The sequence below is a fragment of the Chelonia mydas genome, chromosome 21, assembly GCF_015237465.2.
Source record: "Chelonia mydas isolate rCheMyd1 chromosome 21, rCheMyd1.pri.v2, whole genome shotgun sequence".
Lineage (NCBI taxonomy): Eukaryota > Metazoa > Chordata > Testudines > Cheloniidae > Chelonia > Chelonia mydas.
In genome coordinates, this window is record NC_051261.2 from 18,782,775 (window position 1) to 18,803,144 (window position 20,370).

General features: G+C 49.8%; 1 protein-coding gene across 1 annotated transcript; it reads right to left on the reverse strand.

Annotated features, from left to right (window-relative positions):
- Positions 1–11,976: 11,976 nt before the first annotated feature.
- LOC102935521 (sperm acrosome membrane-associated protein 3) lies at positions 11,977–13,901 on the reverse strand. The gene is made up of 4 exons (XM_007057904.2): positions 13,683–13,901; positions 13,176–13,334; positions 12,771–12,849; positions 11,977–12,052 (listed from the first exon to the last, which is right to left on the reverse strand). The coding sequence occupies exons 1-4, from the start codon at positions 13,819–13,821 to the stop codon at positions 11,977–11,979; spliced, it is 453 nt and encodes a 150-aa protein (XP_007057966.1). The 5' UTR covers positions 13,822–13,901.
- Positions 13,902–20,370: the final 6,469 nt, after the last annotated feature.

Below are 20,370 nucleotides of genomic sequence, written 5' to 3' on the forward strand. Positions count from 1 at the left end.
AGCTGAGGAAACTCAGAGTTACTGCAGCCTTTCACAAGAGTATACTGTGGTACCGCTAAAGAGGCTTCCATTTTTCCCTGTCTCTGAATGAGTGAATTAATTAAACATTAAATTAATATAAAAATTAAGATATTATATGGTGTTGCCATATACAGTAGTTGAAAACAGGGAACTTGGTGAAATCTAATATTATGATTAAATGAAGTTATATGTATAAAGGGATGTCAACTATAAGTTATACAGCTTTGGGCAAACTATTGCATAAGCCAGGGTCTGAATTAGCTGTCCCCTGTACCCAAGATGATGCATCTGTCCCTGCTGTGGTGCTTGTCACGGAGTCCGCGGGCGATGCTCTGGAACTGCTCCCTATGAAGCAAGGCAGGACTCTGGTGAGGTCTCCTCTCTGTGAGCAGCCTGTCTGCAGGACACACAGCTCACACAGCTTCCACCTTCCTGGGTCTGACCTCAGAGCATTCAGCATCCTCTGCCCCTCCGTATGCTTCCCACAGCGAGTCCGCCCAGGTGGGGTCCTGCCCCCCAACTTCGTAGTCAGATGGGACTCTCAGCCAGCCAGTAAAACAGAGGTTTATTAGATGACAGGAACACGGTCTAACACAGAGCTTGTAGGTACAGAGAACAGGACCCCACAGCCGGGTCCATTTTGGGGGGCAGTGAGCCAGACAACCCCGTCTGCACTTCACTCCATGTCCCCTGCCAGTCCCAAACTGAAACTCTCTCCAGCCCCTCCTCCTCTGGGCTTTGTCCCTTTCCCGGGCCAGGAGGTCACCTGATTCCTTTGTTCTCCAAGCCTTTAGCTATCAGCTTGCAGGGGGGAAGGGCCCAGGCCATCAGTTGCCAGGAAACAGAGTGTTGGCCATTCTCTGTGTCCAGACCCCTGCACACACCTGCCATCTAGGGCTCTGCAACAATCATACACCCTTATCCCACCACCTAGATACTTAAGAACTGCATAGGGGAAACTGAGGCACCCCCACAATATTCAGAGGAAACATTAAGAACAGTCCCACTTTGTCACAGAGCTGTCCCCAGCACTCTCAGTGATGCTTCTGCAACATCCGGAGGCACCTAGAGCTGGGTAAATGGGCAGTTGAGGAGCCTGGAGACTTGTATTCACACCCTACACATCAGTGTAATAATCTGTTTACAAAGTATGCCTTGATGGTGTCATTTGAAAACTCATAATTTGCTAGTCCTTATTGGCCTGGTAAAATATGTGTGACAACCTTGTATGTGAAGCTATAAGATTCCATTGTCTGGTGTCATTAGCACATGTTCCAAACCCCACAGCCCTGTCCAGGTAGAAGTCAGGTCTGTCTTAAACAAAGGAAGGAATGTGTGCTGGCCTTAATTTGCATTTAAGCAAGAAACAAAGTCATCAAGCAGGAAGGGAAACAGAGGCCTGGTCTACACTACGAGTTGAGGTCGAATTTAGCAGCATTATCTTGATTTAAACTTGCACCCATCCACACGTCAAAGACCTTTTTTCCAACTTAAAGGGCTCTTAAAATTGATTTCTTTACTCCACCCCCGACGAGGGGATTAGTGCTGAAATCGGCCTTGCCGGGTTGAATTTGGGGTACTGTAGATGCAATTCAACGGTATTGGCCTCCGGGAGCTATCCCAGAGTGCTCAGTTGTGACTGTTCTGGACAGCGCTCTCAACTCAGGTGCACTGGCCAGGTATACGGGAAAAGGTCTGCGAACTTTTGAATCTCATTTCCTGTTTGGCCAGCATGGCGAGCTCACCTGCACAGGTCACCATGCAGAGCTCATCATCACAGGAGACCATGCAGTCCCAGAATCGCTGAAGAGCTCCAGCATGGACCGAACGGGAGGTACGGGATCTGATCACTGTATGGGGAGATGAATCCGTGCTGGCAGAACTTCATTCGAAAAGACGAAATGCCAAAATATTTGAAAAAATCTCCAAGCATGAAGGACAGAGGCTATAACATGGACCCGCAGCAGTTCCACGTGAAAATTAAGGAGCTCAGGCAAGCCTACCAAAAAACCAGAGAGGCAAACGGCCACTCCAGTTCAGAACCCCAAACATGCCGCTTCCATGATGAGCTGCATGCCATTCTAGGGGGTGCAGACACCACTACCCCAACCCTGTGCTTTGACTCCGTCCAAGGAGTGGGAGGCAACACGGAAGCGGGTTTTGGGGGCGAGGAAGATGAGGAGGAGGAGGTTGTAGATAGCTCACAGCAAGGAAGCGGAGAAACCGATTTCCCCAACAGCCAGCATCTGTTTATCACCCTGGACCTGGACCCAGTACCCCCCAAACCCACCCAAGGTGGGCTCCCAGACCCTGAAGGTGGAGAAGGGACCGCTGGTGAGTGTACCTTTGTAAATATTATACATGGTTTAAAAGCAAGCGTGTTTAATGATTAATTTGTCCTGGCATTCGCGGACAGTACAGCTACTGGAAAAGTCTGTTAATGTGTCTGGGGATGGAGCGGAAATCCTCCAGGGACATCTCCATAAAGCTCTCCTGGATGTACTCCCAAAGCCTTTGCAAAAGGTTTCTGGGGAGGGCAGCCTTATTCCGTCCTCCATGGTAGGACACTTTACAACGCCAGGCCAGTAGCACATAGTCAGGAATCATTGCAGAAAAAAGCATTGCAGCGTATGGTCCCGGTGTTTGCTGGCATTCAAACAACATCAGTTCTTTATCTCTCTGTGTTACCCTCAGGAGAGTGATCATAGAATATCAGGGTTGGAAGGGACCTCAGGAGGTCATCTAGTCCAATCCCCTGCTCAAAGCAGGACCAATCCCCAACTAAATCATCCCAGCCAGGGCTTTGTCAAGCCTGACCTTAAAAACTTCTAAGGAAGGAGATTCTACCACCTCCCTAGGTAGCGCATTCCAGTGTTTCACCACCCTTAGTGAAAAAGTTTTTCCTAATATCCAACCTAAACCTCCCCCACTGCAACTTGAGACCATTACTCCTTGTCCTGTCATCTTCTACCACTGAGAATAGTCTAGAACCATCCTCTTTGGAACCACCTGTCAGGTAGTTGAAAGCAGCTATCAAATCCCCCCTCATTCTTCTCTTCTGCAGACTAAACAATCCCAGTTCCCTCAGCCTCTCCTCATAAGTCATGTGTTCCAGACCCCTAATCATTTTTGTTGCCCTTCGCTGGACTCTCTCCAATTTTTCCACATCCTTCTTGTAGTGTGGGGCCCAAAACTGGACAGTACTCCAGATGAGGCCTCACCAATGTCGGATAGAGGGGAACGATCACGTCCCTCGATCTGCTGGCTATGCCCCTACTTATACATCCCAAAATGCCATTGGCCTTTTTGGCAACAAGGGCACACTGTTGACTCATCCAGCTTCTCGTCCACTGTCACCCCTAGGTCCTTTTCCGCAGAGTCTGAGGGAACTGGGCTTATTTAGATTGCAGAAGAGAAGAGTGAGGGGAGATTTGATAGCAGCCTTCAACTACCTGAAGGGGGGTTCCAAAGAGGATGGAGCTAGGCTGTTCTCAGTGGTGGCAGATGACAGAACAAGGAGCAACGGTCTAAAATGCAGTGGGGGAGGTCTAGGTTGGATATTAGGAAAAACTATTTCACTAGGAGGATGGTGAAGCACTGGAATGGGTTATTGTAGCGAGGTCGAAGACTCACTCGTGAGGCGCCTCCTGCTGGTCATTTTGGGAATTAGCTCTTCACCAGCTTTGGAGCTCCCTCTGCTGGCCAGTGTCTTGCCTGCCTCAGGCCACCCATGTCCCTCCCAGACCCCAGTTCCCCTTTATCCTGGGGTTCTGCCCACTGCAGTACCCCCAAATGCTGGGTCTCCACTCCCGGGAAACCCCCAACCCTCTAAGCCCACCTTGCCTCAGTGGCTGCTGCCAGTCATCATCTAGCCCCTGCTCACTGGGGCAGACTGCAGTCTGTAAATCACTCATCACTGGCAAGGGGGTCTGGACCAGCTGCCTCTGCCTAACCCCGGACGGTACCTCTGCAGCCCCAGTAGCTTCTTTAGGCCTTGCACAAGGCCTGCAGCCTGAGGAGTTACCAGGCTGGAGCTCCCCAGCTCCTCTTGCCTTTCCCCAGCACTACTCTACCTCAGGCACCCTTCTCTCCCAGACAGCCTGGTCCTTCTCTCTCCAGAGAGTACCAATGACATAGGGAAGGGTAGAAGAGATGTCCTGGAAGCCAAATTTAGGCTGCTAGGAAAGAGACTGAAATCCAGGACCTCTATGGTGTCATTCTTAGAAATGCTTCCAGTTCCAGGCACAGGACCAGGTGGGCAGGCAGCGCTTCAGAGTCTCAATGTGTGGATGAGACGATGGTGTAGAAAGGAGAGTTTTAGATTTATTAAGAACTGGGGAAACTTTTGGGATGGGGGAGCCTATACAGGAAGGATGGGCTCCACCTAAACCAAAGTGGATCCAGCCTGCTGGCACCTAACATTAAAAAGGTTGCAGAGCATTTTTTAAACTAAGAGATGGGGAAAGCCGATGGCTGCAGAGGCGCACGTGGATCGGACAGAGACGTCTCTTAGAGGAGAGTCTATTGATAGAGATTCTCAAGGTTTTAGTCAGGAGGAGGGGATGGAAGAGGATCGAGTATGGGCCACATCAGACGAGAAACATTCACATAAAGAATCTGACACAGAAAAAGGCAGACAAATAAAAGTGACAAGTTTTTAAACTGCTTGTACACAAATGTTAGAAGTCTAAATAATAAGAGGGGTGAACTAGAGTGCCTCGTGTTAAAGGAGGATATTGATATAATAGGCATCACAGAAACCTGGTGGAGTGAGGACAATCAATGGGACACAATCATTTCGAGGTAAAAAATATATCGGAAGGACAGAACAGGTCGTGCAGGGAGGGGAGTGGCACTATATGTGAAAGAAAATGTAGAATCAAATGAAATAAAAATCTTAAATGAATCCACATGTTGCATAGAATCTCTATGGATAGTAATTCCGTGCTCTAATAAGAATATAACAGTAGGGATCTATTATCGACCACCTGACCAGGACAGTGATAGTGATGATAGTGACGATGAAATGCTAAGGGAGATTAGAGAGGCTATCAAAATAAAAAACTCAATAATAGTGGGGGATTTCAATTATCCCCATATTGACTGGGTACATGTCACCTCAGGACGAAATGCAGAGACAAAATTTCTCGGTACTTTAAATGACTGCTTCTTGGAGCAGCTGGTACAGGAACCCACAAGGGGAGAAGGGGGTCAACAAACCTGTGGACAAGGGGGATCCAGTGGACATAGTGTACTTAGATTTCCAGAAAGCCTTTGACAAGGTACTTCATCAAAGTCTCTTCCGTAAATTAAATTGTCATGGGATAAGAGGGAAGATCCTTTCATGGATTGAGAACTGGTTAAAAGACAGGGAACAAAGTGTAGGAATAAATGGTATATTTTCAGAATGGAGAGGGGTAACTAGTGGTGTTCCCCAAGGGTCCAATCCTATTCAACTTATTCATAAACTATCTGGAGAAAGGGGTAAATAATGAGGTGGCAAAGTTTGCAGATGATACTAAACTGCTCAAGATAGTTAAGACCAAAGCAGACTGTGAAGAACTTCAAAAAGATCTCACAAAACTAAGTGATTGGGCAACAAAATGGCAAATGAAATTTAATGTGGATAAATGTAAAATAATGCACATTGGAAAAAATAATCCCAACTATACATACAATATGATGGGGGCTAATTTAGCTACAACTAATCAGGAGAAAGATCTTGGAGTCACTGTGGATAGTTCTCTGAAGACGTCCACGCAGTGTGCAGCGGCAATCAAAAAAGCAAACGGGATGTTAGGAATCATTAACAAAGGGATCGAGAATAAGACAGAGAATATCTTATTGCCCTTATATAAATCCATGGTATGCCCACACCTTGAATACTGCATACAGATGTGGTCCTCTTCATCTCAAAATGATATACTGGTATTAGAAAAGGTTCAGAGAAGGGCAACTAAAATGATTAGGGGTTTGGAATGGGTCCCATATGAGGAGAGATTAAAGAGGCTAGGACTTTTCAGCTTGGAAAACAGGAGACTAAAGGGGGATATGATAGAGCTCTATAAAATCATGAGTGGTGTGGAGAAAGTGAATAAGGAAAAGTTATTTACTTGTTCCCATAATATAAGAACTAGGGGCCACCAAATGAAATTAATGGGTAGCAGTTTTAAAACAAATAAAAGGAAGTTCTTCTTCACTCAGCGCACAGTCAACCTGTGGAACTCCTTGCCTGAGGAGGTTGTGAAGGCTAGGACTATAACAGGGTTTAAAATAGAACTGGATAAATTCATGGAGGTTAAATCCATAAATGGCTATTAGCCAGGATGGGTAAGGAATGGTGTCCCTAGCCTCTGTTTGTCAAAGGGTGGAAATGGATGGCAGGAGAGAGATCACTAGATCATTACCTGTTAGGTTCACTCCCTCTGGGGCACCTGGCATTGGCCACTGTTGGTAGACAGGATACTGCGCTGGATGGACCTTTGGTCTGAACCAGTATGGCCGTTCTTATGAGCTAGAGAGAAACTGACCCAGCTCCTCCCTGATCCCTTATAACAGGACCAGGTGTGGCCTGACTGGGGCATGGCCCCAGCTGTGGCTGCTTCCCCAATCAGCCTACTTTTCCCTCCTTGTTCAAGAGCGGGGTACAGTTACCGAGGGAGGTGGTGGACTCTCCATCCTTAGAGGTTTTTAAGGCCCAGCTTGACAAATCCCTGACTGGGATGATTTAGTTGAGGTTGGTCCTGCTTTGAGCAGGGGATTGGACTAGATGACCTCCTGAGGTCTCTTCCAACCCTAATCTTCTATGATTCTATGAAAGGAGCCAGGGGATACATGGCTCAGCAAGGCATGTAGGGGCATGCCTGTGAACTGAGAACTCTAAGGCCTTTCCAAGTGCTGTAAAGTTTGTGTTTGGAACAAAGGAAGTACCAGACACATGGCAAAAGGACTATAAAAGGCAGCTGCATCACCTCCATTTTGTCTTCAGTCCTGCTTCTTACCTCTGGAGTAACTTTTCTACAAACTGAAGCGCTGAACAAAGGACTGAATGACTTATGCGAGCTGTGGATGTGTTCCAGAGGGACTTTCAAGACAGCAAATTCACCAATACTGCTAAGAACCTGACATATGGACTTTGAAGTCTTTGTATGTATGTGACTGCTTTACCATTTAACCATTCTCTTCTTGTTCTTTCTTTTTTCTTTAATTTTAATAAACCTTTAGTTTTAGATACTAAAGGATTGGCTGGCAACGTGGTATTTTGGGCAAGATCCAACCTAATACTCACCGGGCAATGTGGCTGGCCCTGTGGGGTTCAGAAGAAAATTTTGTAGTGAGAAGAGTTTTTAAGTAACTCCTCACCTTACTGCACCTAGGTCCTGATTGGGAGCCAGAGAACTGGAATGCAATAAAGGGGGCTGTGTGGTTTCTTTTTTCGCTTCTTGATAACCAGTGTGGGGGATCAGAAGCACAGTTTGTGACTGGTTGAAGAGTTTAACTTTAGTGTTAACCACCAGTCTTGGGAATGTCTGCTCTCCCTTTTGCAGGTTGCCCTGACCTTGGCATTTCCAGTGAGGGCTACCCTAGGCACACCGGGTCACACGATGTACCAATAACCTTGGAAAATGTGGCCACAACTAACAGATTCTGCTTCCTACATAGCTAAGTGGGCATGGAGATTAAACTCAATCGGAAAACGGAGCTGCTACATAATACCTGTCCTGCTGATCTGATTAACATTGCGCTGTCAGCAGCTACTGCTACAGAATCATAGAATCATAGAATATCAGGGTTGGAAGAGACCTCAGGAGGTCATCTAGTCCAACCCCCTGCTCAAAGCAGGACCAACACCACCAAGAAGAAATGAAGGACCTGAAATCTTGCATCATTGGATTCGGGGCCATTTTCAAGCATGCAAACAAGTTGAAGGCTTTGTTTTACACAGTGCGAGAAGAGTGCAGAGACAACTGCTGCTTACTTACCCCTGTTGTGCCACATCAGTGGATGAGCTTGTACTTTGCTACCTGTCATGTAAATAACGTGTAGCCTGGGCTAATGCATCTCCTTGATCACGGGTTCTCCACCTTTTTCTTTCTGAAGATCCCCTAAACATGCTATAAAAACTGCAGGATCTGGGCGGAGGGGACTTGGGACTCCAGGGCAGGAGGGGACCTCAGGCATAGGCGTAGTTTAACTTCTGTATTTGGGGGGCAGGGGCTGGTGGGGCTCAGGCCATCTCCACATGGCAGGGTCCAGAGAGGGAGCGCAACCTCCACCCCCTAACTCACCTGTCTGGGTCGTGGTGGAGCAATGAAAAATTATAACTCAAGGGGTGGGGCTCAGCTCAAAAAATTTGAAAGTTGCTCAGGATGCATGCGCCGGGGAGCTAGGGGCTGTGTGCAGGGAGCGGATAGCTAGGGGCTGCATGCGGGCAGAGGGGTAGCTCAGGGTGCAGGGAGGGGGTATCTAGGGGCTGCGCGCGAGCAGAGGGGTAGCTCAGGGTGCAGGGAGGGGGTAGCTAGGGGCTGCGTGCGAGCAGAGGGGTAGCTCAGGATGCAGGGAGGGGGTAGCTAGGGGCTGCGTGCGAGCAGAGGGGTAGCTCAGGGTGCAGAGACGGATTAGCTAGGGGCTGTGTGTGGGCAGAGGGGTAGCTCAGAGTGCAGGGAGGGGGTAGCTTGGGAGGGCCCCCCTGTCATCACTGCTCCCCAAGGACTCTGCATCCTCTGAGCTGGATCCCCCTGCCTGGGGGGCTCTTACTGACTGCATGAGCAGTCAAAGTGGGCTGGGAGCTTAGGAGCAGCTGCAATCCCAGGCAACAGCAGGAGACGGGACCACCGCTGCTGCCTGCTCCATGGCATCATCCAGAGTAGCAGCTGCCCCACACTGCCCGACTTTGACTTCCTGCTTCCACAGGTGCTGGAACTAGGTGTTGAAGTGGATTCCATTCTATACATGGTTTACAATTTGGTTCAATGGCTCTCAGCACCCCCACTGTAGAAATTGTTCCTGCACCCCTGCCCGCCTCCAACCCCTTCCCTTCCCTTCCCCCTACCCCTTCAACTCCACCATTGGGCTCAGAGCTTTTGCCCCGCTGAGAGCACTGGGGCTCAGGGCTTCAGCCCCACAGCTCCCAGCTTTAGCCCTGCATGGGCTCCAGGTTTCAGTCCCACGGCTTCCAGCTTCAGCCCTGCAGGGGGCGTCGGGGCCGCCACAGACCCCCGATTGAGAATCACTGTCTTAGATCATGCTGAGTTTGTTGGTTCTAAAGCAGAAACTCTGAAGAGGCTGGCAAATAACCGAAATGACTGCCAGATTCTGCGCACCAAGGTAATTTCAAACCTGTTAGAATCACTGTGTAACACACAGAAAACACGAGTTTTCTCCAGTTACTGCCAACACGTTTGCCACTACAGATATTTACTGGATCCTAACAACCAAAATCTCAACTGAATTTAGCACAAAAGCTGCAGGAGAAACATATGGTGAGAAAACTCAGCTGTTTTTGGAAATCCTTCTGACCCCCGTAACATGAGAAAACTAAAAAATTGTTCAAAAGCTTCAACACAACACTCAGTAAGAAATGGGAGAGAACTGTGACCCTGAAGTGTTTGGTATGTCCAGAATTGAAACAAAACCAAATTGCAAAATACCAAACTTTCTTGTGAAACCCCAAAGTTTCAGCCAGCTCTAGTTGTGAGTGTGACCCTGGCAGGAAGCAAGAGGCAGGGCTTCCTTTTGAATGCAGTACTTTTGGGGAGAGAGGCCACGCTTACACTAAAGAGCTTACAGCAGCACAGCTGTACTGGGAGAGATCTGTCCTGTCAACATAATTAAACCACCTCCAACAAATGGCAGTAGCTAGGGAGGCGAAAGAAGCGCTCCCACCACCATAGCACTGTCCATACTAGTGCTTCTGTCGGTGTAATTTATGTTGCTCGGGGGGGTGTTTTGTGACACCCCTGAGCTACATAAGTTATACTGACAGAAGTGCTAGTGTAGACATGTCCTTTGATTTCTAAATAAGGAAACTGCCTGCTGTTGTTTGTTTCTGCTGTGTTCATGGAAACAGGCCTGTGTGGCCATTCTTTGTAAAAGAACGGGATTGCACCAAGGAAATAATGACTCAAATAATCACTTTCTTCACCTAAAGTCTCTTTAGACAGTCGTTTCAATGCCCTCAGCCAAGTCCGTGGAGCACGCTGAAGACAGGGACTGAGATCTTGAACTTGTTTAAATTCTATAGGGAGCCAGCGTAGGCAATGCAGGCCAGGTTTGATGTGTTCATGGTAGCCAGTTTCTGAGGAGACACACTGAAGCATTTTGTACTAGTTGGAGTTTCCTAGGTGCTGAAGGCTTCAGGCCCAATATATTGCCTGGTTGCTGCTTTGTAACATGCAGGAAAATAACCTGCTAGCAAAGAGATGTGGAGTTTCCCCATTCATCAATGCTTAGTGCAGGAATCAGGACTCCTGGGTTTTGTGCTGACTGAATTATTTATACCAAAGCAGGAGGGGGTTGCACTATTTGGCAGTGCTGCAGCTTCGCTGCTAATTTTTATTTAATCAAACCCCAGCCACAGGGCTATGTGCAGTAATGTATCCAAGAGTGGTTTGTTCTGGCATTTTAACCACCTATCCAGGTTGTGCAACACACTCTGAAGAAGGGGAGCACTGAACATGCTCAGGCTTGTCCCTTCAACCTGTTCCCAGTTGGAGCTAGAGGGGTACATAGGTCCCTGCACCCGTGCTGGTCATACAGGCAGTGGGGCTAGGATCAGGGCACAGGCAAATCTGACCAGCATATGGGACCAGTTCACACAGGTCTGGGGCTGCCCAGCACCACTAACTCCTTCTGCCTGCCCTCTGATCACCTCAAATACCACTAGTCATCTTCTCCCACTCCCAGCTTTGTCTTCTCTGTCTGTTCTTCTATTGCCATATGCATCTGTCTGTCTATCCCCATAAACACCTGGCTATCTATTATCCCCATTCACTCCACACCACCACCACCATAGAGTCCGACAGATGAATTGACCTCAGTTTAAGTGACTGACACTGGAATGTGTGTGGCCTTAGCTGGGGAATTTGAAAACATTTCCCATGTAAGCCACTGGGGATTTATGTAAACACAATGAAGCAATCACATGGGCGCAGCGGAGGATCAGGAAAGGCAAAGGGGCCCTTCACCATGCTAAACCAAGAAGTGTATTGTATTGAGTTTTGTATTTTACAGTTCCTTGTGTGCAAAGGGTCACTTTTCGCCCCCCCTTCTGTGGGGATGAGCCTGCCCTCCCTGAGATGGCCAGGAGGACTCCATCTTCCCCCAGCTCTCATTGTAGATAGTAGCTGCTTCAGAGTTAATGTGACAAGGGGGCCACAATAGATAGAAACAGGCTCCAAGGAGATGGATTAACAGAAATGGGAACAGAATTCAAGATTCCTGACATCCAGCCATTCCCACAGTCAGGAATACAACCCAGGCATCCTGACTCCCAGCCTGTCCCAGAATTGGGAATAGAATCCAGGAGCCCTGACACTCAGCTCTCCTTCGCCCAATCTTGTCACTAGAATCTCCACTCCCATCCCAGAGCGAGGGATAGAACCTAGGAGTTCTACCCCTACTCTGCTGCTACTCTGAAACCTAGGAGTCCTGACTCTCAGCCCCCTCCCCGCCCCCACACACTAGATCCTATTGTCTTCTCTAAATAAAACTTGTGACCCTTTTGTCATTAGACTGTCAGATAGCTTTATTCAGGAAAACCTGCTCCCAGCGCCCTAAGGTGCAATCCCACTAAGGGGACAACATTCCCCCACAGTTAAAGACCCACTTTGGAGCTAGTTAAGAAGGAGAAGCAGTTGCTCACAGAGGATTTCAATGAGGTGCTAAATCTGCAGGGGCCTAATGTGACTGCAGTACACCCCATCTAGCAGGTCCAGGGCATCCCAAGGCGCTCCTTCATCTACTTCCCACATTGCATCCTTCCACCCACTGTGAGAGGTCATGGCCCTCACAGTGTTTCCTCCAGGCCAGCCTGAGAAGGATAAACAAAGAAAGCAAGGTCAGCGAGATTAACTGGCATTGAGAGCAGTGCTGCCGCATGGGGATGGGTCAGCCAGTACTAAGATGCAGCCCTCTGGGTGGGGCAGCTGGGTAACAGCTGTGCAGGGCTTGCTCACCAGGCTCCGAGATGCAGCTGCCTTTTGGGTGGGGCAGCCAGGTTACAACCACACAGTGAAAATGTATGGGGATAACTCCCAGGGGGCTGAGCAGTAGTTGCCTCCGGGGTGGAGCATTTGGGGAACAGCAACACTGCACAAGGATTGCTTGTCCAGCACGGAGATGCAGCTGCCTATGGGCAGGGCAGCATGGTAACAGCCTTGGTGCTCTGTGGAGGTTTGTCTTTTGTTTGGTTGTATAAAGAGTACTGCGCTACACTGTATGTTTTCTTTACACTGCATTGTCTTGTGGGGTTGTCTGGTGTACTGCACTGTGTAGTGCCTTGTTGCACTAAATACAGCTGTATAACATTGTGTTTCATGCATTTACTAGGTAGTTCCATGTTGTAGCAGTACGTTGTGTAAAGCTGTATAGAGTTGTGTAGTGCTGTGCAGCTCTGTGTTGTGCAGTTCCATGTTGCATGCTGCAGAGCGGGGTTGGCAGTATAGTGCCACGTTACACTGTGCTGCATATTTTGCCGTGCACTGCTACACTGGCACTCCACCCATACCGCTCCACCAGCTCCCCCTTACCAGGCCCCCAGTCCCCTTGGCTGTTGCACAATCTGCATGGCACACACGATGTCATCGTTGATGTTACTGGTCAGCAAATCTGGTGGTGGGGGAGGAGAAGAGAGTGAGGATAGGGCATAACCCTTGGTAGCTCAACACTGTAGCATGGGAGCCCTGGTCCTCCTAGCAGGAGACACCACCCTTCAGCCAACCAACCCAGCCCCCATTGTGCTGCCCTCTGCTGTCCACTGAAGGCAAGGGTGGCCTTCCTTTGCCATTCCAAAACGTCTTGGGCCTGACGTTGGTTCCCCTGACTACCAGGAGGACTTGCCCCCTACAGGGCCCCACCCTGCTCCCTGCCACACAGGTCTCTAGCACTGAGCCATGGCCTAGGGGTCAGCACCGGGCCAGAAAGGAGTTACTCACCACTGCAGTGCATGTGACAGAGGTTCCGGGCGGAGCTCTTATAGTCATCGCACCACTGGCGGCTGTTGATCTGGAAGATGCCGTTGTCAGTGCTGCCATCAGCTTCATGATCCACGGTGTCCGTCTTGAACCGGCTTTCATGGAACGCCATGCACAGCCCTGGTGCAGGATTTAGTAATATACAGGGAGGGCAGGGGGAGGGGTATGCACAGAGCCTCATGCAGGATGGGGCCGGGGGAGTAGGGTGACGAGATGTTCCGATTTTATAGGGACAGTCCCAACATTTGGGGCTTTGTCTTATTTAGGCGCCTATTACCCCGACCCGGTCCCCATTTTTCACACTTGTTGTCTGGTCACCCTAGGGGGAGGGATACGCACAGATCCCTAATGGAAGGGATACGCACCGAGCCCCATGGGGAGGGCAGGGGGAGGGATACGCACTGAGCCCCATGGGGAGGGGAAGGAAATATATGTACAGCCTCATGAGGAGGCCAGGAGATCACTCACAATCAGCCAGGCTGTAGCCTCGGAACCCATCCATCCCTGCCTGGTGCAGCACCTGGGCCAGCTCGCAGCGCCGGAAGATCTTTCCCATGTTCCCCACAAGGAGGCAGGCCACGATGGACAGGAGCGCGAGAGCTGCCATTCCTGCAGCGTGGCCGGAGCTGGAGGCTGCACTCTAGGTGACGTCTGAGCACAGCTGGGGCCCCAGGCCCAGCACAAGCTGCTTACACAAGGTGCACTGTGAAGGAGGAGGCAAGCCGTTGGGTTAGTGCCTGTTGTGGGACCTTACCGTCAGCAGGGCAACCATAGTAATGAGAGCCTGGAGCCTGTCTGCCCGCTCTGCTGGGCAGCCCTCAGACTAGGCACCATGGCTAGGCCAGCCAAGAGGGCCCAGGGGGCTAGCACAGCGTGGAAGCTGACAGCCCCGGGGATCATGGAGTGTTGTCAGGGCTGCAGGGGTGCTGATGGCTGTCCTTCCCCCTTTGTGGGCCTAGCTGGAATAGGAACTGTGGGTTTTGGCCCCTGCCTGGATTCTTGGATCCCGTTCCAGATAGCTGCTCACTGGGCCTGTGGAGTGTAGAGCAGCAGCAAGTCCCAGATTCCTCCTGAGTGCCAAAGTCAGGGCTAGTGTTCCAGAACCCCCTGGGAGCTTGTGATGTCATGGCTTCACCGCTTCTAGAACCTTCCCTGTCTGAGGCATAGGTCTGTTGTCACTACTGGGCCTACAAAGTGTACCCTTACTGTGAGCTCCAAGATAAAAGTATGGTTCTAGCCCCAGCTTCGGGGGTGGAGCCGGGGAGTATTGGTCTACTGTGTTAAAGCTGATCAAGTACAGCTACACCAAAAGTTCTAAGTTACAGTCTATCTTTCTCCTTGTGGTGACAGACAATTCATATCACTTCTAGGGTGCAACAAACAGAAAGAAAAACAACAGAAAAGTACCTGGGGATTACAGTGGACGAGAAGCTGGAAATGAGTCAACAGTGCGCCCTTGTTGCCAAGAAGGCTAATAGCATATTGGGCTGCATTAGTAGGAACATTGCCAGCAGATCGAGGGAAGTGATTATTCCCTTCTATTCGGCACTGGTGAGGCCACATCTGGAGTATTGTGTCCAGTTTTGGGCCCCCCACTACAGAAAGGATATGGACAAATTGGAGAGAGTCCAGCAGAGGGCAACGAAAATTATTAGGGGGACTGGGCACATGACTTATGAGGAAAGGCGGAGGGAACTGGGCTTATTTAGTTTGCAGAAGAGAAGAGTGACGTGGGATTTGATAGCAGCCTTCAACTACCTGAAGTGGGGTTACAGAGGATGGAGGTAGGCTGTTCTCAGTGGTGGCAGATGACAGAACGAGGAGTAATGGTCTCAAGCTGCAGTGGGGGAGGTCTAGGTTGGATATTAGGAAACACTTGGAATGCTCAGCTTTGTGGTTCACACAGCAAGCTTACACCCTTCTCTGAGAATGTATTCATCTGTCGTATGGCAAGAAAGGTGATTAGAGATATTCAAATAACCTAGTTCAGATTAGTGAGCCAGTGGGCAGCTTCGGAAATGGCTTGATGTAAATCTGATATGCCAGTAGCAAACAATCAAAATGAGCACTGATTTACAGTGTGGTCCATAATTTGTGACTGGTGTCAACAGTCACATTGTGTGTTGACTCGCATCTTCCAAAGGTATATGAGATGACAGCATCTGGCATGCAATGTTCTAAAATAGTTCACTGGACTCGCCTTGTACATCAGTCATGATTTTAAAGATATTTCAGTTCTGGAATAATACAAGACCATTGTGTCTCTGTTGCTGCAATAAGAGTCGGACAACTGACCATAACAAACCTCCAAATAATGAATGGCCAAAGCTTTCACTTCTGTCTTTTTCCCCCCCTGCTGCATACAGTGGTTACCTTAATAGCCACCACTTACAATGGGGCTATAGTAGAAATAATGCAGCTGGTGAGCAACTCATAGATTGGGTGTTGGGTCCATCAGCTTTTCAACCCGAACCAACTTCCATCACTCTGAGGAAACACTGAACAAATCCGGACCTTTCTGATGAAAGACAATAGTGGTGTTCCTCTGAAAACTTTTGTCATGGATCCACACGATCAGTGCTGTGGCCCCAACTTTGGAACAGTCTCTAGGAGGAACCCATTCAGTGTGCCAGACCCCCAAAGGGTCTCACACTTCCCCCAGGGGAAGCCACGCAGCTTAACTGCCTTCTTAGACCAGCCTCTGGGCCTGCAGCCCATGAGCCCTGTTCAGCAAGTCCAACTGAGATAGACCCCTGATGAAGACTTACACATTTCAAGGACTAAGGCACCTTGCCAAGCATTTGCAGTGATGCTCACATAGCCTTGTCAGAAGAGTCGAGTTTATTAGTCATCTGGAATACAGCACAGGCAATCCTTAGGTTAGCCCGTAGGAATGAAGGTTAAAGCATAGTCTACTCTGGTTAGCGCAAAGCCCAGCCAACCTGTAGTGAACCCCATCGTTCAAGCTCTGTCTCTCTGTCCATCTGACCTCCTTGGTCCGAATCCGTCCAGCAGCCAACTCTTATTACCTACCTCACACCTCTCCAGTCCTTTGTTCCCTAGCTGGGGAGATGTGGCTCAGCCCCACTGCTGAGAGGCGGGGAAGTCTATCTGTCTCTGGATCATTGATTGCTAGCTATCAGTGTCCAGGCAATTGAATTTGCCATTGTCTTCTCAGATGCTCCACTGATATGGGGATTGAGACTCAGACAGCTAGGTGACACACATGTCTCTTCACCACCCCTGAGAGGAAACATCACTTTTCCACCACCTAAAAAACAATGCCACACACAGGGGAAACTGAGACACACAAACAGAGGAAACTGAGGGCATGGCTACACTTGCGAGTTAGAGCGCATTAAAGCAGCCCCAGGTGTCCTAACTCACAATGCATCCACACTGGCAAGGCATGTAGAGCACCCGGACTCTGCAGCTGGAGCACTCCTGGTAATCCACCTCGGCAAGTGGAATAACGTTTGATGAGCCCACGGTGGCGTGCTGCGGCGCGAGTGTGGATGCCCTAGTCTGTTAATGCACTCTGATCGGCCTCCAGAAGTGTCCCACAGTGCCTGTTCTAGCCACTCTGGTCATCATTTTGAACTCTACTGCCCTGCCCTCAGGTGACCAACCATTAGACCCGCCCTTTAAATTCTCTGGGAATTTTGAAAATTCCCTTCCTGTTTGCTCAGCCAGGTGTGGAGTGCTCTCAGCGAATCTTTCCAGGTGACCATGCCTCCACGCACCACGTGATCCCCAGTATGGAGCAATGGTGAGGTGCTGGACCTCATCAGTGTTTGGGTGGAGGAAGCTGTCCAGTCCCAGCTGCGCTCTAGCAATAGGAATTACGATACCTTCGGGCAGATATCAAGGGACATGATGGAAAGGAGCCATGACCGGGACGCACTGCAGTGCAGGGTTAAAGTGAAGGAGCTATAGAATGCGTACCACAAAGCCTGCGAGGCAAACCGCCGCTCCAGTGCTGTCCCCACCACCTGCCATTTCTACAAAGAGCTGGATGCAATATACTTGGGGGCAACCCCACCTCCACTCCGAGGACCACCCTGGACACTTCAGAGCCCAGTTCAACAAGGCAGGAGGAGGAGGAGGAAAGCAGGAGCGAGGGTGCTGAGGAAGAGGGAGACACCCCGGCATCCCTAGGTGCACGCAGCCAAGAGCTGTTCTCAAGCCAGGAGGAAGGTAGCCAGTCACAGCGGCCGGTGCTTGGGGAAGGACAAACACCAGCGGAGGTTCCCAGTCAGTAGCTTTTATTTGGGGAAGGAAGTTGTTCAGTGCGGACTCTTGGGGCAAGGAGGGTTAGGGATGCATGCACGCCTAGATGCAGAACAGGACGTTGATGTGCTCTTTCACATTCCAGTACAGCTAATTCAGACCCATCAGTTTGTATGTATAGTTGGGATTGTGTTTTCCAATGTGTATCATTTTGCATTTATTTACATTGCATTTCATCTGCCATTTTGTTGCGCAATTTAGTGAGATTCTTTTGTAACTCTTCCCAGTCAGCTTTGAACTTAACTATCTTGAATAAATGTTGTATTGTCCACAAATTTCACTACCTTGCTGTTTATCCCCTTTTCTAGAGCATTGCTGAATATGTCGAACAGCACTGGTGCAGTGCAGGTCCATAGGGGAACCTGGCTATTTACCTCCCTCCATTCTGAAAACTAACCATTTAGTCCTACCCTTTGTTTCCTATCTTGTTTGGAAGTCTGGATCCCAGCTTCCATTTTTGCTGCAGCAGGGCAGGGAGCACTTTCTGTTACGCAGTAAATATCATTATGGGATTCAAATGCTGACCGCCTGGTCCGTTTGAGGACTTCAATACCTGTGTACCACTATCAGATAAAAGTGCTGCTTCTCTAGCTCAAGTAGCTATCTGTGCATGTGGCTAGGATTTGAACCTGTGGCTACTTGCCTATGAGAGAGACAGCTTTCACTAGCCCAAGGTGTTTGTACTGGCTTGCCAAGTAGGAAGTTCTGCTTTTAGCAGTGACATTATGGTGTTCACTCCACACTGACCTCCTTGGGACGGAGCTGTGTTCCACAGCCTCTAGAGGGAAGACTGCCAAACACTTTCCGTTATGAAGCCAAGTTTGCCTTGCCTTTGTTATGCTCCCAGACTCTCCAGATTGGAGCATTTTATTGGAGAGAAAAGATTGAGCCAGGCCCCTCTGCCATGGCTGTCCCACCACAGCTAGTGATGGAATTCGCTCTAGTGGAGCAGCATGTCTATTGGGAGGGGGAGGCAGTGACAACCCCTGAGGGATTCTCTCCAGACAAAACCCTTCAGAAGCAAGAGTTGAGGCAGTTGCATCTGAAGAAGTGGGGTTTTTACCCATGAAAGTTTATGCCCAAATAAATCTTAGTCTTTAAATTGCCACCGGACTCCTCATTGTTTTTGTGGATACAGACTAACATGGCTACCCCTCCGATAGTTGAGGCAGACACACCCCAAAAGCCCTCAGGGAAGGAAGCAGCCTTCCCCATCCCATGCAGAGATGGTCTGTGGCAATCTGAATGACCTTGAACAGGATGGAAGAGGGAGAAATCTTCATCTCACCTCAGCATGTGGGAACAAAGGTTAACCCAGCGGGAGGGTGGGGAGGTCAATCCACTACTCCCTGTACCCAGAGAACCTGGGAGGATGCCACAGGATCCCGAGGCCCTGACCTGAGAGGAGATGGAGCAGAGTAGGGGCTTTGGCTGTGAGAGAGGGTCCCTTACCAGAGATTGGGCTCCCTCCGTGGTTTCAAGCAGTGTGCATGGTTCAGAGCCAGGCCTTGCCAGGTCCCCCATTGATGAAGGAGTTAATTTCCATAATGACCCAAGAGAGTGAACTCCAGGGCAGCACCAGGGCTGCTGATGCCTTAAGGAACAAAGTCACCATCCCTAGGCACCGGGCGGGAGGAATAGGTCTCAGGTTCACATCCAAAGGTTTTGGGGTGACAGGTATAAGAGCGGCATGGGAGACCTCTGCTGCAAATCCTCTCTGCAGGGTCTAAAACGAACATGTGTATATGGGGTAGTTGTCAACCAGCTGGTTTATGAATGATGTGCCAGCTTGTTATAAGCTGATTTATTATATGAATAGATGAAATTTGAAATTACCAGACATAGTAGCAGACATGGCACAACCTGCAGGCTTTCCCAGGCTACTGGTCCAGACCCCTTGCTGGCCCTTTTCCGAAAGGGGAAGCTGTGACAGAGATTTTGCACTCTTGGCAGGGGGCTCAGGGGGCTGTTTTTGTTAGTGACAAAAGGCAAAATAGAATGTTTGAAGTAAAATGTCTCAGGTATTCCATATGTGGAGTCACCTTTGAGAATGTTCTGGACCTTTGTAGAACCTCATGGAATCTTCCAGACTTTCTGAGAACTATATTTTCCTCCAACGTCCTAGAAGGTCGGCCACGCCCTTATGGGTATATAAGTGTAAGGGGACTGTTGCCCCCTTACTAACATTCAGTGGGGGTGTTTTAGTTGCTAGCTCCCAGTACTAAAAAGGGGGAAGGGTCGATGGGGAATCAGGACCCTGAGACTGACAGCCCCCAGGAACAATGGGGAGAGGCCAATGCTCCAGGTCAGCCTGAATGACAGGGCAGGCAGGCTAATCAGGGAATCAGGAGGCCAGGGAGGTCCCGTCCTCCGAGTGAGCTGGAATTGCCTGGGTCAGACAGAGTGGGGCCGAGCTAAGGAGAAAGCAGGGGCCCAAGCTGAGCTGGGGAGCAGAGCTGGGCCAGATCCAGAGGGACCAGAAAAGCAGCCCAGAGAGAACAGACCCTGTCCTGGGAGCAGAGCTGCAGCCCCAAAGCCAGAGGCACAGCCCAGAGAGAGCAGACTTGCCCTGGGAGCAGAGCTGCAGCAACCAGAGCCAGAGGGGCCAGAAAAGCAGCCCAGGAAGCAGGTCAGTGCTGGGAGCAGAGTCAGAGAAGCAGCCTGCAGAACAGTCCTGTCCTGGGAGTGGAGCTGCAGCAACCAGAGCCAGAGGGGTCAAAGAAGCAGCCCAGGGAGCTGGAGGCAGAGCAGCAGCCGTGCAGAGACCGAGTGGTGGGGCTGGGGCTGGAGCAGTCCAGAGCTGGGTGCGGTGAGCCGCTGGGGAGAGCGAGGGGGACCCTGGGCAGCAGGCCCAGCACAGGGAGAC